This window comes from Lutjanus erythropterus, chromosome 7, assembly GCF_056507025.1.
Source record: "Lutjanus erythropterus isolate fLutEry1 chromosome 7, fLutEry1.hap2, whole genome shotgun sequence".
Lineage (NCBI taxonomy): Eukaryota > Metazoa > Chordata > Actinopteri > Lutjaniformes > Lutjanidae > Lutjanus > Lutjanus erythropterus.
In genome coordinates this window covers 20,959,477-20,977,574 of record NC_139323.1, presented here as the reverse complement: position 1 = coordinate 20,977,574, position 18,098 = coordinate 20,959,477, and the positions used below count along the sequence as shown (strand labels likewise).

Sequence of the window (18,098 nt, the reverse complement as noted above, 5' to 3'; positions counted from 1 at the left end):
GAGTTCCTGTGGTGTTTCTGTAGCACTGTATGTGTGCTGCTGTTTTATTTTGTGAAAAAAAATCTACCTGCTGCTGAAAAAGATAACTCATCACTTCCTGTGCAGCAGGAAAGAGCCACCAGAGAGTTGGAAGAGCAAATGGAAAAGATGAAGTGAATAGGTATGACCACTTAACAGTTTATTCTTTTAATAGTACTGTTATCACTTACCACTTCAAGTAACCCATTTATGGATTAATCATGTCAAACATAACAAATAGAAAATTATTGTCAGAAAATGACAGAAAAGAAGCACAAAATACACTCCATAAACTCAGTTTTGAACACTGCAGCCACATTTTTGATCATTATAACTTTTTGATGTATAGCACCATTAAAAACAATTTTTTTTACGAAGTGCTATTACAAACAAAACAACCAGATTCCCAAGTGACAATATAACAACAAAGCCAGACAAAATTTAGGTTGGGGAAGACAGGCTGGTATGTAGGTCAGTCGCTCTGTAAAGTAGGTTGATGGGTAGTTCAACTGGTAGGTAGGTGAAGGTAAGTAGGAGGATCAGATGGTAGGTGGGTGGATGGGTAGTTAGCTAGATCACTAGGTAAATAGGGGGGAATCAGATAAGTAATTGGGTGGACGGTAGGTAGGGACGGGTAGGTAGGTTCATTGGTCAGCAGGTCAGCCAGTTGGCAGGTAAAGGTAGGGGTAGAGAGGTGGGTCAATCAGTCGGTCGGCAGGGTAGGTCTGTAAATAGGTAGGTCGGTGGGGTAGATAGGTTGATAGATTCATTAGTAAGGGTAGGTTTGTTTCAGTCAGTCTGTAGAGGAAGGTTGGTTGATAGGTAAGGGTAGGTCAGTAAGTAGGTAGGCCAGACAGTAGGTGGTTAGGTTTGTAGGTAGATGGAGAGGTAGGTAGGTACACTGGTCATTAGGTAGACTGGTCAGGTGGTTGGAGGTTGGATGGTAGGTAGGGATAGGTACGGTTCGTTTGTCACTGGGTAGGTGGGTGTAGGTTGTTCAGTGAGTAGTTAGGGGTAGATCAGTGAGTAAGTCGGTCACACAGTAGGTGGGTAGATACTATGTAGATTGATAGGTAGGCAGTTAGGGATGGGTAGTTAGGTACGTCCATTGGTAGTTAGGGGTAGGTAGATTGGAAAGAAGGTGGGTAGATGGGAAGGTAGGCACATTGGTCAGTGGGTAGGTAGGTAGGGTTGGGTAGGTAGGCACAGGTTGATAGATAGGTAGGTGTGGGTAGGTGGGTTGGTAGGTCAGTGGATGAGTCAGTTGGTTGGTACATTGGTCAGTTGGTTGGTAGGGGTAAGTAGATAGGTAGGTAGGTTGATTATTATCCATACCCTTGGGGGAAATTTGGGTGTCCAGTGGCAACAGTGAACAAACAATAAGAAAATTAAAACAAAAAACAAAGCATGATAGGGTATCATGTAGCCTATATAAACCTATAATTACATTATTATTATTATTATCTGACTCTCGATTAATACAAAATCTGTACAAAATAAAACACATTTGACGTTTTTTATACAGTAGATAAACATACAAAAACACAATAACAAACTTCTTATGAACATCCTGTAAATGTGTGCACTTCGTTATAATGGTATTATGATTGTAAATGCAGGATTTAAATACAGTAAAGTCGTTAGTCCACACCGTCATTCTGAGTATTAGATGAGTGCTGAAGTTTAGTTTGAGTGTAAATGTTTACTGTCCTGTTTAGATAAACTCGTGCTTGTGATGGATGTGATTGTTAATGTTGAATTTGAAGGTAAACTGAGAGAAAGTGTTGCTGCCGCCTCCTCCTCTGGTTTTATTTGCTCCATATGGTGTTTGACATGGTACCCAGGAAGAAAAAAAACCCTTGTGTGGGCGGAGGAAAAGCCTAGTATTTTGTCCGTCCTGAAATTTGATTCAGAAGTTCAGGATCCTGGAAGACAAAAAGCAAACGGAGGGGGAGGGAAGAAAGGCAGAGAAGGACGGAGGTGTTTTTTTTTACTTACTGCGAGAGGAGTAAACTCACCAAATACTCTGCAAGCTCCGACTAAAGTAAGTCCATTTAATACGAGGCATGTTTCTGATTGATTAAAGCGCTTAGAGAGGCATTTCATGGAGCTAAATTCATTCACATTAGTCTCTGTTAAACTGCTGTAATTGCTGCTGAATGGCCACTAAATATAAGGTTTCAGAATGACTCGCGTGTCCTTTACGCACGGATTTAATGCATGCTTGAGCGCAGTTTAATTTGATTTACTTACCACCAAATTAGGTATTTCCTGCAGCCCTTATATTAACCCAGACAACACCAGACTTTATTTGCTTTGTGGAAGATGAATTGTAAGACATTTCTGTTTGAAAGAGTTGCCCAGCAGCGGGAGAAAAGTTATTTTTCAGCGGGGAGTGAAAAGCACGTTGCCCCCCTGCGCGCGTTTCCACATCCACGCCGACAACTGTGATAACCACCGAGATTTATCCCCCCCTCCCCTCCCGACGAGTCCTAATTGGCTCTATACATGGTAAAGTAGTCCGCATTTGTTTGTAGAAAGATCCTCGCCGAAGATTTTGCGTGCCGACTCTGCGCCACCGTTGGATGTGCGCCAAAAACATCCAGAAGAAAATGCTCTAAATTCAAAGTGCAGATGTCAATGAGAGACCCTGAAATTCATCACACAGTTCAAATAACGGCAGAGCAACAAAGGCGCGTGATTGGTGTTAAATTACATTCATGTGTCTGGCGCTTTTGTCCAAACTGTCGCACAGTAAGTTTTGTTTTTTGCGCGTTTTTATAGTGAGAAGTGACCGCAAAAGTATCAGATAGTGATAAAAGAAGTATTCAGATCCTTACCTCAAGTAAAAGTATTAATATCACACCATAAAAATACTCCAGTACAGTCTCACATTTTCACTTTCCAAGTATTTAGTGGTGGAAGAAGTTATCAGATCTTTAACTTGTGTAAAAGTAGCAATACTGCTGTGTAGAAATACTCTGTTGCAAGTCCTGAATTCAAAATCTTACTCAAGTAAAAGTATTAGCATTAATCGTTACTTAAAGTACCAAAAGTGAAAGCACTCAAAATAAAATGTATTATAATATTTTAAGTATTTTGATGCATTAAGGTGTACAATGTGTACAATGTGATAACTGTCGCAGCTGTTAAATGGTGAGCTCAGTTTAATGACTATGTACTGCTGTTTAGATGAAATTCCACAGGGGATTGATTTCAATGCATAATAATACGTCACCATTTACTTGTTTATTACAATTTGGATGAATAATCAGAATATGCAAATTAACTAGTAACTTAATTATCAGATAAATGTAGTGGAATAAAAAGTGCAATATTTCCTTCTGAGATATAGTGGAGTAGACGTATAAAATAGCATGAAAATGGAAATACTCAAGTAAAGTACAAGTACCTGAGAATTGTACTTGATGACAGTACTTGAGTTAACTTACCTAGGTACTTTCCACCACTGAAAGGATTTGCAACAAAATGCACTTTAGTACACAGCAGTATACAAAGTAAAAATACTAATTTTCCAAGGATGCTCACTGTCAGTATATTTTTAGATCATTTTTAGTTTCATGTTGTACTTGATGGAGTTGAAAGTAATTTTAAGTGTTTCATATACTATTGGGTTGTTCAATGTATTTCATAAACATATCATATGTTTTGTAGCATCTTAATCTGAAAAGAAGCTGTTAAATAAATTTGCCGGAGTAATAAACATAGTCTTTAACACACCAGAGGAATAAAGTAGCATAAAATGGAAATACTCAAGTAATACTAGTTCCTCAAAACTGTACTGAAGTAGAGTACTTGAGTAAATATACTTAGTTACTTTCCACTATTGGTCACCACACGATTGAATCCTAGTTATCCTCTTGGTGACATGTAACTGAATATAATTCCCCACAGGAAATAACAGTAATATTTTTTTGTACAGCTTTCACTGTATTTTTTGTCACCAGATGATTGAAGTGATTAAAAAATCAAGAGTAGGAAGCAGCAAGAGTAGGAAGCTAAGGAAGCCTGCAGTTTCCTGGCTGCAGAATGAACTGTTCATTCTTATATGTGCAGCATCTCTTGGATATAGGATGAAAAATATATATTCCATATAGTGTGTACCAATAAGCGCTTCTGGGTTGATCAATCCTATCTCATGTCATCATACAAATTATTATACTTTGTTGATGAGTTTTGTGAGAAGACATTTCAAAAAAAGCTAAAACCTCCAATAATAACAGTTCAAACCTGCACGGGCAGCATTACCTTGCAGAGGAAGTTAATCTCTGACTTCCTGTCAGTGATGATTATTGTAAAACCACCAGACATAAACTCATATCAACACTGATTTCCTTTAGTGCCAAAAAAAAGACCCTTTCCTCACAAAAAAATAACCAGTTTGACATCACTTCATATAAAGTCCCAGAAAAGTTTATACTAGACTAATTTGGGGGTAAATGCTATCCTTGTCAATAAAAAGTGATAAAGTGGTTCTTTATAAACAGCTTGAGTCAAAGGTACAAAGTGATTTACAGGGAGAGGAAAATGGGAATAAAAGACACAGAGAACCTTTGTTTGACTTCTCCAAATCCAGTTTCCACAGATTTCCACCGTTGCTCCGTCATTTTTTGGGCAGGATTGGAATTTTAAAAACTTTCAATTTTTTGTTTTGCAAAGCTTTATTTTAAAAATAACCTTAAAGTGATTGTTCTATGTTATTGAAGAGGCGTCGTATGAGTTACTTATCCATGGTTAGTCTGTTACCTACAGTAGATGGTGATCGACATGCCCTAAGTAATGAAGTGCTGTGGACAGGGTCAGCAACAAAATGTATTTTATTCACCTAAAAAATCTCTTTAAGTGTATGCAATTTATTTTCACCAACGTACCTTGGTTTCAGACAGCCTTCTCCAAGAGGAAATCACCGTTATATAGACCAAATATTGCTCTCTGCAAAGCGACCAGACTTCTTTGACAAAACAAGTAATTTTACCTCAAAGAACATGGGAGTTGCTGCTGTAAAGCTCCATCGATCAGTTAGTTTGTGACTTCAGTGTTTTAAAGGGTCAGTTCGGATTGACTGAAGCCACACAATAACACAAACAAACACAAACAAATTAACAGATCGAGGCAGCGGAAGACCAGAAACTCTGGTGTTCTGCAAGATAAAACTGGGGTTTGGTTGCTTTGAAGAGAGCAATATTTAGCTTGCATTACAACAGTTACCGGTCAGAAAAGGTGGCCTGACGACAAGGTAAAGCAGTGAAGATACTCTAAATATAGCGTACACTTAAACTGATATTGATTTCTTTTAGGTGGGCCTTTTTTGGTGGCTAAAATATCTTTTGCTGCTGACTCTAATGGTACCCTTCTTGCTTCTCCAAACTGAGGGCATGTCACCTGCCCACTGTAGGTAATACACTGACTATGGATAAGTACCTCATATAATCCCACTTCAAAAAACATCTGAACTATTCCTTTAAATATTCTGTCAGGGTTAATGATGATGTGTTTTTTCTGCACATTGCCACAAGTGCCACCAGAAGCCTGAAAAGAAGTGAAAAATCTACTCTATTTAATGAAAAGTGAAGCTGAAACACTGAGTTTTACAGTGCAGTTGCGTCCTGATTTAGACTCTCTGACACTTGAAGAGTGTAACTGGTTTTACTGCCCTGCGTGTCCCTGGTTTGGTGTTTTTAACTGGTTTTCTGACCTGTTTTTTCCTCAGGCTGTGTGACTATGAGCACCTCAGGGCTTCAGGCCACTAACCGGCAGAATGTGAAGGAGCTCGACAGCATGAAGGAGTCCATCAGCGACATCATCAACCAGCTCCAGGACATCGACCCCACCAGGCTCTCCTTCTCACCCTTCCTGGACCTGGACACGCAGATCTCCTTGGCGCCGGTGTCAGACAGCCCTGAGTCCTCGGTGGAGGAGCTGCACTCGTCCTCCCACTCGGTCTCCGGCTCCCAGCACTCCCTTGAACAGCCACCAGCAACCAATCAGCCACAGAGTGAGTTATTACTGCTGCTTTTTACCGTGTGACGGAGCTGCAGGATTTGAGGGGAGGCCAGAGCAAATTAGCAAAGACTAAAGTCGAGCTCGAGTCCAGACCGGATCCTCGGAGAGTTAAGACAGAGTCAGGACTGATTAAAGCAGAGCAACATGTCTTTCCAATAATACTAAAGGAGTTTTTTAAGGTTGAGCAGATGTTAGTGCAGATCTACCTGCAGGGGCTCTGGACTAAATCAACATCCATGACAGGATAAAAGTTTTAGGACCTTTAAATCATTTATACAGGTTGTTTGTAGTGCTGGAGAGGAAGCAACAAAGCAGTATGAGGTGGAAAAAGTATGTTTTTGACTTTCAGTTTTTTGTTTTATTCAGTAATAAGTGAGTCAACATTCAGGTACATAAAGAGGCAGAGTAAATTGACTCCCTGGAGAGTAAATGTGATTTCCATTTCAAGTTTCACTGCTCATCATATAATTTAAGGTCTGCACTTTTTAGTAAAGTGTTCTTCTGGATGGAATATTTAAAAAAAAACACTTGACGTATGTTTGAAGAAAGGAGCCTTTATGTCTGATTTTATTCGTCGAGCTTGAAAGAGGAGACAAAGTATTTTATTTGCATTCTAATTAGAGCTGCAACAATTTCTTGATTAAGTGGTTATTTGTCAGCTTTTTTAATTAATCACAACTATTTTTATAGTCAGAGTCATTTTTCAGAAAAAATCCATGTTGGCTTAAACAAGACATTTGAAGAAGTCACCTTGAGTGTTGGACACCAGTGATACATTTTTTTCATAATTTTCAGACATTTTATGGACCAAACGGGTAATTGATTAATTGAGAAAGTGATCAACACATCAATTGGTTACGAAAATAAAAGTAAACTACAGCCTTGTTTAAAATGTTTTACGCAAAAAGTTAAGTTTCACCACTGCAACAGTAGTTCCAGTGTCTTGTCTCTGCATGTACAAGACACATAACAAACTAACTTTCCTTAAAAAAAAAAAAAAAAAAAAAATGCTGTTTTTTATTAGTATATAATCACCTGAAAATAAGAATTGCAGCGTTTTTGTTACCTTAGAAAGAGCCATTTATATTTACAGACCTCTTTCATAAAATGTTGCAATGCCATGTGTTTACAGTAGCCTAGAACAGACAAAACTCTAGATTGGCACTTTAGCATTTTGCATGAATTTCACAGTGATCCTCGGTTATCCTTCAGTGATCCTTTAATGAGTGTTGATATGACGGCCTGCAGCAACAGTGACAACACCTATGGAGAAGCTGAGAGAGCATCTGTAGACATCTACTGTCCCTCCATGAATTTGTTTGTTGATGCAGCCTCCTTCTCAACAAGTGCCACCACATGCTTGATTGAAAGTGTCCCTGGTTTGATATTTTAACTGGTTTCTGGCCAGAAACCACTATTACATCCACCATTAACAAGATACCCAGAGCTGGATTACAAACTGGCCAAAGGCCTCATGGTCACTATCAGTTGTTTTTTGGTCATTTGAATTGATGGGCTTGAATTAGGGAATCTGCAAATGATTTTTCTCTTTGTCTATAAAATATCAAAAAATGTGAAAAATCCTCAAATCAGAATGTCCCAGAGCCCAAAGTATTCAAAAAGCTGGAACCAACAATGTTTTGATATTTTTGCTTGAGAATTAACTGAAATGATTAATCAATTAATTAATTAAAAGTGCTGGCACTTAATTTTGATCAATCAATTTGAATAACTGAAAATTTCATCAAGGTTCAATTTCACTTTAGTTCAGTTTTGCATCATGACCTGATCTGGTGGAGGTGTATTGTAGAGGGTCCAGTTTCAAGACTAGGTCTTGTTATTTATCACTCACTAAAGCCACATCACACTCACTAATATCGGGCTTCTGTCTTCAGTGTGAAAGGGTGCAATTGGCATTCCTTTCCAGGGTCAAATAACTTCTCTGGAGTCATGGGTATTTATCGACTCCAGCTCTCGTGGACATGCAAATTTTTGCCCCTTGTCCTGTACAATGCTATGAAGGCTTGTCACCTCTGTTGGTAACTTCTACAACTTTCTGTCATCTCAGCCACAAATTTCATCCATCCCTGTTCCAGCAGTAATCAAACATCACTCCAAATTAGTTGGAGTCAAGAAAAAGATTTAAAAAATAACCACTGGACATTGTCACTGGCCTCCATGCTGCTTTTTATGACATTTGTGACATTAAATGGGGGGACAGAAACTGGCAATGGGAAAGAGATCACTTATATTTAGTGGGTTTAAAAAACATTCATGTGCTTATTTTGGTGGAAAAACAGTATAATTGACACAAAATAACTTGGAGTACTGGTTGGTTTCTGCATCTCTCGAACTGTGGGAACTCAGAGGTGACTGGGAACAAACATAAAACACAGAGGGTGGGGTCAAAAGGGGCCCGACAGCAAATTTTGGCCCCAGGGCCTCCTAATAGGTTAATCCAGCCCTGTGCCTGGCCCTGCAGAATGATACATGAGCCCCAGTCAAAGCAGAGGGTTGACATGCAGTGAGGGGATGATTGATTAGTGTGACTCTGCAGTTGATTGCTTTCAGTATCTGGTTTTGGACTGTGTATTAAAATGTGCTCTGGTTCGAACAGGCTGTGCTCCCTGCCACCAGCAGCCCACAGACGACCTCCCGGAGGAGCCACGAGTGGATCAGACAGAGGAGGGGGAGCTGGATCAAACTCTTTCCAGTCCCATCATCACAGCGCACAATTTGGACGCTGCCACGGAAAACTGCATCAGCTGTCCAACCCCGGCCTCTCAGGGAGACATTCCCAACGGCACAGACACGCCGAGATGGAGTCCAGAATCCACTACTCTGGACTGCAGCGTGGACGAGGGTCGCCCTCTGATAGGCCCACCGCCAGAGAGCGTGGAGCTGGCCGTGTGGAGCCCAGAGGGGCGGGGAGAGACTTGCGAGGCCGCAGAGGAGGCTTTAGATCGGGGACGATGCTGCTGCCGCTGCTGCCAGTGTAAATGCTGTCAGAGTGGCAGAGTTCCCGCGTTCTTCTCAGTGCTGGCCTCTCTTCTGTGTGCAGCCGGGATCCTCTATGCACTCTATTTCTATGTCCCCATTAGACCCCCTGACTGCCCCGACGCAGGCAGCCGCGTCGTTTTCACCCTCTGCTGCTGCGTGGTGGCAGCCATCCCCATCCTGCTCGGTACGCTTCAAACACCTGCACCCTGACATTCAAAAACAGCCACAAATGAAAGATAAAGATTAAGAGAGGATTTGGTTTGTCTGGCCGCCTCGTCTTGGAATGTTTCAGTGTCTCCTGTCCCCTTTAATTTCATGTGCTTTCAACCTCAGTGCAGCAGACGTCTCCCCGGGCCTCTGCACAGAAGCATAATTTCCTTCTCTGCACATAGCTTTAAATGGAAACTACAATAAGAGGTTGGCTGTATGTCTCCTCTCCCAGGCTGTGGCCTAATTGTTTCAGAATATTTTAATCACTTCCCAACCTGGGCAACCTTTGGAAGCACATTTTCATGAGCAAAAGAGAAAAATTTGGAGACTCATGATTATGAGATAAAAAGTAATAATTATGAGAGAAAACATCAGAAATATGAAACACAATGTGATAATTGTGAGATAAAACATCATAATTATGAGTTAAAAAGTCAGTTATGATTTTAAATAGTTTAATAGTAATAATGAGAGAAAAAGTCATAATTAAATTAATTTAAAAAATCACAATGATGAGATGAAATTCATAATTATCAGACAAAAAGTCAGAATTATGAGATAAAATGGTCGAAATTCTGAGATAAAAAGTCATAATGATGAAATGAAATTAATACTTATCAGATAAAAAAGTCAGACTCATCAGACAATAGTCAAAATTATGAGAAAAAAGTCAGAAATGTGAGATTAAAAAGTCTTAATTTTTATCTTTAATTTTGACTTTTTATCTCATAATCGTGACTTCCTATGTCAAAATTTAGACTTTTTGGCTGATAATTGTAACTTGCCTCTTGGATTGTTTTTTGCTACTTTTACTGGCAGCAGCGAGCTCCCATAGAGACCTGAACGATGGGGCAGGTGACAGAAGCATCCAAACCAAATCCTGTCCAGACCAGTTTCCTCTCACCTATTTTTCAAGCTGGTGACAGGGAGGAGTATTTGCATGTCTGCTGGCAGTTGCTGTAGTCAAATGAAGATATCGTAAAAACAAAGTGTGCCGTCAGATCAGATGAAATGCGGCGAGGAGTTGCTTAAAACTGAGAGCAGTTTGTGGAAAGATGGCCAAGATTCAAGATGCTAACTGAATTATTGCTCTTTTATCCCTCACAGCGATGCTGATGGGTGCAGCGTGCCAGTTCTGCACAGCCTCCTTCAGTCTTCAGGAGCCATTTCCCAGAGGACGGGCCGTTCAGCAGCAGTTTGTCACGGCGTCCTTGGAACAGTTACTCCTCTACGTCCTCAACCTCGTCGTTATGGCCACTTTACTGCCTCAAGACCAGCTGAAGTTGGTTCCTATACTGGTTGCCATGTTCGTCTTTGGAAGGTGAGGCTAAAGAGTTGTTAACCAGTGTCACGTGACTTGGACATGAGTCAAACTTAAATCACAAATTTGGTACCTTAGGATCGGTTCTCACCGAAAAATCTGGTTCCTTAATCAAGCCAAAGGGAGGATGACAAATTGTTTCAGTTTTCCAACTGGTCTGTTTGTGTTCACAAAGGAAAAATGTTCCAGGAATTATAACCAAGTCAAGTAGTGAAAACGTTTTTCAGTTATTGGTCATACATTCGGCCAGTAAAAAGACCACCATGGCCCAATTTCCACCAGGATATTGTACATCATGGAGCAGCGCCATCAGGTTCTGTTCATGTTGCTATCCATCATACTAGCAGACTTTAGAGGACCACACATATGAATGTCTTGTAAGACAGCACGTAGAAAATATTTTTTGAGTGATCGAAATTGTTTTAACACCAGAAATTAACCACTCCAGAATCACCTTGACAGCAGTCCGAGACCCCCACTTTGAGATCGACCAGAGTTTGAGTCTGGCGCTCATACCAACCCATAACAGACTGTACCAAGGTGGTCAGCACTCCGAGGTTTGGCTCAGCTGCACTAAACAAGGCTGGTGTGAACCCACCCTCAGATCAGACACAAAAAAAGAAGATGTGCAGCTCAACTTGGACCTTCATACCAATGACTCATGACTTCACTTGGACTTGAGCCTTTTGACTTGAAAATATCTGATACCAGGCCCAAACATTAAAAGGCCTGTTATTTAGAAAGTGTCCCACACGGCAATTAATTTCCCTTGATTTCCTAACTCAACTAACGCCCCCAGATCCACCTCATTTGAACCTGTCTGATAGAATCAAATCAAGTTGCAGGAGTGATGATGTCATTTTTTGTTCATAAATCAGAGATGAGAAACAAGATGAGAAAGAGATCACCAGAGTTAATATAATTCCTGAGTGGGAACACAAATGTCCTAGCAGTCCCATTCAACTGTTGCTGAGACATTTCACTCAAAACCACAAGTGTGAACCTCATAGTAGTGCGAAAGGAAAAGTCAGAGGCTCATCAAAGTCATTGGGATTCATCCACTGGGAACCATGATGTCTGTGCAAGAGTTCATGAAAATCCGTCCAGTAGTCATTGAGATATTTCAGTCTGGACTTAAGTGGTGGACTGACAGGACTGACATTGCCGTCCCTGGAGCCACACCACCAGCACAGCTAAAAACGAACACAACCACTGTCATTAACAAAGCCAGAGAGAACTTGTTGGCAGCACGTTGTAGACCAAAACTGAGTTCTGACTCACAAGTTAAGATGCATTCAGCTTCACTGAGCTTCTCTGCTCATAATTATGCCACAGTGGGTTCAAGTGCTAAAATGAATGTACAGGACGTAAAATATGCAACATCAAACACCTCTGATGCATCAAAGGCAACCCCACCCAAGTAATTTATTTCACAGGAAGAACATAATTATCATTTTTTTAGAAACTAAAGTGTTATCAGTGGGATTGTGGTGCTTTGTTTTTGCAAGTTAGACTACAACTTTCTCATGGTGAAAATTCAGTTCAGATTGTCCGAAATCATAATTGTGTTCATTTTGGATGCAGCTATGGTTTCATCTTGTTTTGACTGTACAAAAATCAGTGTAAAATCAAAAATCCACCATTTTACATGTTATGCAGGATTTTCCTAAAACTGTGGCACAAGTACCACTGGTGCTATACAAACTGCCTCTAGCGGTACACAGAGGAAAACCAGATATATATCTCAAATATGAAATAAATTAAGAATGTTTTAAAATCAAAATACTACAAAATTTCGAATATAAGTACATAAAAATTTGAGATTCCTGAAATGTAATGTAAAATAAGGTTTGTCTTTCCTGTATTTTTATTGTAATGTATCTTGTCATGATTATGCATGTATTGTGCATACATCATCCATAAATAGTTATAAGCAAAACAAGGATGGCAAGATAGTAAACGGAGGTAAGAGAGAAGAGCCTAGAGCAGATAACTTTTCTGAGGTGGTAAATGGTGTAAAAAGTTTGAGAAACACTGGCCCACATCATCACTTATGCCCCACTAGAAGTGTGTGGTGGTGGCTGTATCTGCGGAGACTCTGCAGACACTTTGCTGTTTTCAGGATGGTTCTAGGCTTCAGCCTGTTTAGCAGCGGTGTGTAGCCCCCAGCTAATAACAGCGCACAAAGTGTGAGGGCGGGGCTCTATAAAAACATAGTAACTAACAGGTACATCACATTCTTTGTCTCTCTCCTCTGTTCTCTGTCTGTGAGAGCTGCAGAGTGAGATGCACACACAGCAGCAGGATGAAGGTTCACGCCGGCTGTATTCACACAAAATCTGGTGTTTTGCAGAGGAGTGAGCATGTTTGTGCTTTAGAAGAAAACCGCTGTGAAACAATTGTAAAATAATGTTTCATTTCTCAGATTCACTACTTTGTTCTTGCCAACACCGCTCCCTCACTTCATTCACTCTCTACCTCTCTCAACCAGAGCTACTGTCTCTCTCCCTTTCTCTTATTTGTTAAGCTGTGGAGGAGGGACCAGCTTCGACTGCTGGCATTTACAAACAGCAACTGACAAATCCTGCATAGCCAGCCTGTTTCTTGGCATGACACAGTTGCTAGGCAACCATTAAAGACTCCAGGGAGTTACTGGTGCCAGCCATTGTGCTTTCTTTTCAATTCAAGTTTTTCTGACAGCTATAGTTCCCAGTTATGTGTCCAATTTTACGCACAAAAACATGATGAGCCTATAAAATACAGACTTGTCAAAGATTAAACCTGGCTTGTTGACCCCTCACATTAAAGCTGTGTGTATCTGGGCATAAATGAGGGCATAAAATCTTATTATATAATTATTCATGTCTCAAAAATGTAAATGTATCCAATATTTGACAAAGAAAACAAAAGATTTGAGGAAAACCCAAATAATGACAGTAGATTTGTGTTGCATACCTGTATTTTTTCCTCCTCTAGTAGTCTTCTCACAACTATTATCAACGACCTAATGGTAAACAATAGAGGCGGGACCAAATCATTACTTTGCAAGTCACAAGTTTCAAGTCTTTGCACTCAAGTCCCAAGTGAAGCTTCAAGTCTTAAATTTTGAGTTTTAAGTCCTACAAGTCATTATGCGCTCTTGGGTATGTAATGTCTTGTTTTTTTTATGTGGACCTTGAAACTCTAATAAAATTTGAACTGAATCGTCACCAGATATAATTCAGTTTTCACAGCAGAGCCTCGACTAGCTGTTCTTTGTGTAACTTCAAATGCTAAACGAAGTCGGACGTTATTGTGTCTCCATCTGTTATTTTCAACCTGCATATTTTGCAAACTGCAATTTGTTTTTGGTCGACCTCTGCATAGTTTTGTTCGCAAACTAAATTCTTTGTTATCGATTGTTTCAACTGTCGCTTAGTAATGTAAGCGTAGTTGTGCATGGTTCACCCCTGCAGCTCGATTGGATGTTGTCAGATCGGTTCAAAAATAGTGGATTTGGGGAATCAATTGTCAGTTTGCTGAGAATCAAGAGTGTTAATGTTAGTTGATTCAGGGACTCAAGAAATCATTGATTCACACTTTTTTTTTTAAATAACATACTTTTTGATCCATGAGCTTGGGGTGGCAGTAGCTCAGTCTGTAAAGACTTGGCTCGGGAACCGAAGGGTCACCAGGTCAATTCTCACGTGGGCCAAAGTATGGAGTGTGGACTGGTAGCTGGAGAGGTGCAGTTCACCTCCTGGGCACTGCTGAGGTGCCCTTCAGCAAGGCTGCTCTGGGTGCCTCAGGGATTAATAAGTTAAAAAAGTATGCATTCTTCTTGTCGAAAGGCTCAAGTCCAAATCAAGAGAAATACCACCGGTGTTAAAGTTAAAGTTAAGTTGCAAGTATTTCTGATTTTGTCAAGTAAAGTCAGTCAAATGTTCGAATCGAAGCCTGACACGAGTCCAAGTCACGGGCCTTGAGTCCACACCTCTTTTTTACAGAATAAATTAGCTGTCGACCAGCTAAATTGATGCATTAACAATCTGGTATTGTGATGCTGTGTACAATATATCACACACAGGGACCTTTTACTTGATTAAAACTTTAAATGCAACACTTTTACTTGTAAAAGAATAATCTTACGTGGTTGTTTTGGTACTTTTACTTACTGAAAGGATACTTCTTTGTGGCCTGGTTTATCTGGTGTTTCACCTTCAGGGAGGTTGTGAGTGTTTATCAGTGAAGTTTGAACTTGATCTGATTTCCTGTTTGTATGTTTGTCATCAATCCTCTGCAGGCTTGTTTACTGGGTCAGCCTGAACGCGTGCAGCTCCTGGCGAGGCTTTGGCTCTGGCCTGACTGTGTTCCCACTCCTCGCCATGGTGGCGCTCAATCTGTTCCTCATGTACAAGCTGAATCTCAAAGAGCCACTTTTTGGCTCTCAGGACATCCTCTATAATCAGGTCACCCCCTCTTCCTGGTCAGGGGAGACATCACAGAGCCCGAGTGGCAAACCAGACATCCTACCCACAGACATCCTGGACGCTCAGTGAGGAGGCGAGCTGCGCTTTCTTCTTTCAGAGGAGGAGATCTTTCCAAAAATAGGTCATTCCTGTGGTCTGCAGTTCAGCACAGCAACACACGCTGCAACTATAACCTCCAAGTCTGTGATGGCTTAACTTGTATTTTTGCTCCTCCTATACAGGACTTTTTTTTAATGTGGATTCATGCTTATTATCTGAAACGCAAGAGCCCTTTCCCCGCTAGTGACGGAGGAAGCCTTTGAACAATGCTGTACTCTTAAAACATTTGTCCTTTTAAGCTATTCCAGTGCCTATATTTAATGTTTCGAACTCTTAAGTACTTAAAAAGCTCTGCTATATATGTGGCTGAATTTGGTTTGACCTTAAAAAACCATGAGCAAAGCAACTTCAGTGTCAGACTTTATTATTATTTCAACTGTCCTAAAAGTTTGTAAATGATGAAGACAGAATAAAAGCCATTTGTAAAAAATGTCTTTTCATCTTTTCCAACCAGTTTTGACCAGTTGCTGATTTTTCTTTGACTGAGCGTCTATTCCTGGAGAAACTGCAGTGTGTGTTTTCAGTGCTGGGACTGTCATTATGTGATAACATGCTCTCCATGTTTCTCTGGGTGCTCTCCATCTCCACCCTACTGGCGTCCTCACTGCTGCTGCTGATGTTGCTCACTCGGTTTGTGGCGCAAAATGAGGCCAAAACAAAAACAGGATGCTAAATCTGGCTTTTTAGTCAACAGGAGATTAAAGACTTATCCAAATTACTTTAATTAAAGGCAATTCATTTGACTCAGTGTATTTATCATGTCAGCATTAACATTTCTCAGCGGTAAATGCTCAAGATTTACTTGCGTTTACCAGTTCAGTGATAGAAGAGGCTTAATTCCCACACACATGAAGGCCTGACGAAGGTCCATGACCGAAATGTTGCGTCTCTAATAAACTCAGCACTGACAGTGTGAGAATTCAGTGTACCAGTCGGTCTTTGAACTGGTATGCACCATGTTTTACCAACTAAATACCAGTATAGAGGAGAAAAAACTTGCTTCAACCACAGACTGTATATTAAATAGGATTTCAACTTTTTTAATATACAGTCCATGGCTCCAACTCACTCTTTGGTCTGCTGCACTCATTTTCCCACATGCACTTGCTACATATTGCTCCTTTGATTAAATTTTTAGCAAGCAAGCATAACTTTGTTTATACAGCACATTTCATTCCAGGTGGAAGTACAGCGTGCTGCTCAGAGTGTGAACTACCATGAAAGCTGTCGCACATAAACTAAGTGGATAGTGTAAAGACAGAAACATTACACATAAGGAAACACAATTAAAACAGACTCATAAATAATCAATATGAGTTAAAAAGAACTGTAATTAAAAAATAAGACAAATGAAGAAAAGCAACTGACAAGCAAAAATAATAAAACACATTAATTATAATCTATAAAAAGCAATAAAAAGAGACCATCTTGAGATGGTATCACACCAGCTGTGATGCCACTCAATTATATTACATGTGTACTCAGTGCTAAGTGGTCGGACTACACCCATCTTTGAACTTTGTTATGGCTTAACGTGTTTACCGTGTCAGAATTAATATTTCTCAGTGTTAAATGCTCCCAATTTATTTATGTTTGCAAATTCAATGACAGAAAAGTTTTAATTCTCCAAAGATCCATGACTAAAATCAGCACTGTAAAAATTCAGTCTACCAGTCTGTCTTTGAACTGGTATGCACTGTAGCAAGCTGTGCCTAAATGTGCAGCTTGTGACAGTGACATAAACACAATGTCGGGGAAGCTTCTTTGAAAGCAAAGCTTTGGAAACGACCTGTTACTTCACACTGAAAGAAGCTGAACTACAGACACAGGCAACCCTCCGGTGTGCTTAACTAAAACTACTTTGTTTAAACTACTTTTTGATAAAACTGCCCAAACTGACACGTCATACAAAATCAAAGTATGACAAATATCATTTTAAAAAGCCAGCAAAAAATGCCACTCAATTTACGTAGCTCACAAGTAAATTGTAGGTTGTGTCAGTGGAGCTGGTCAGTGTCACGTATTAAGAGGCTGCATGAAGGGCCAGTATGAGATCTTAATCATGCAAAGTTACTCTAGTGGAATCCCATAAATATAGAGAGCTGGAAATGAGTATAAAAGGTCCTCTTTAACTAGGGCCATGGTGATTTTTTTCCTGAGGCTGAGATTTAGAAGGTCATGACGATGTCACTGTGTGAGCACTGAGCACCACCCTCCCCTCTGCACACGCCCCGACCTACACAAAGGTCAAGTGTGTGGCGGCGGCTGCCTGATGAATGCATCTGTATGTCTTCACAGTGGTCAGGATGATAGGAAAGAGGGGCGGGGCTTGTCAAAGGGGGTTAAATTATAGAAGAAAAGCAGCGGTAAGTTATTATTATTGTTGTTGTCATTATTTTAATTAATTTTATTAATTCACTCCCAAGCTAAGAGTCCTTGCTAGAAGTTTTTAGGTTAAGTTAAAAGCTCTCCGACAGGATTCTCAGTGTTTGTGAACACGGCCCCTGGAGATTTTGATCCTATTTGAGTTTCATTTTTTTCTACTGAGTGCTCAACCTGGCCAGGGGCCCACACAGGTAATATGATCCGGAGACTGCCGCTGTTGGACTAAATGATTCATCAAAAAATAATTGTCTGATTAATTGATACTCCATTAGTGCCAGGCTGCTCTGCTCCAGGCCTGTGATGCTGTTTTGCCACGACCTCATGAGCTTTAGGATTTGCTCTCATTAAATCCATGGAAAGACATTCATCAGCTCAGCTCTCTGCTCTGGAAGCTGCCCAGTAAAACCACTGAGTCTGGTGCTGTTGTCAGACACTGAGCACTGGCTCCATGCAGTCAGTGCCTTGCTCAAGAGCTACAGCAGTATTTGTCATTGTTTTATTTACATGCTGGGTCTCAAGATGCACTGTCAATAAAATGTCGTAAAATAGTGAAAAAAGTCCAACTCAGTATT

The 18,098-nt window shown here is 40.3% G+C and overlaps 1 protein-coding gene across 2 annotated transcripts; it reads left to right on the top strand.

The window, feature by feature from the left end:
• The first annotated feature begins 66 nt into the window (after window positions 1–66).
• On the top strand, window positions 67–17,031 carry LOC146323978 (uncharacterized). Of its 2 annotated transcripts, none has more exons than XM_084723166.1 (5): window positions 67–160; window positions 5,750–6,034; window positions 8,660–9,226; window positions 10,360–10,573; window positions 14,856–17,031. In XM_084723166.1, the coding sequence occupies exons 2-5, from the start codon at window positions 5,761–5,763 to the stop codon at window positions 15,109–15,111; spliced, it is 1,311 nt and encodes a 436-aa protein (XP_084579292.1). In that variant the 5' UTR covers window positions 67–160; window positions 5,750–5,760; the 3' UTR covers window positions 15,112–17,031. The 2 variants fall into 2 exon arrangements, with proteins under 2 accessions (XP_084579292.1, XP_084579291.1); XM_084723165.1 differs by lacking the exon at window positions 67–160 and adding an exon at window positions 1,904–2,062 and having other exon boundaries at window positions 14,856–17,030.
• Window positions 17,032–18,098: the final 1,067 nt, after the last annotated feature.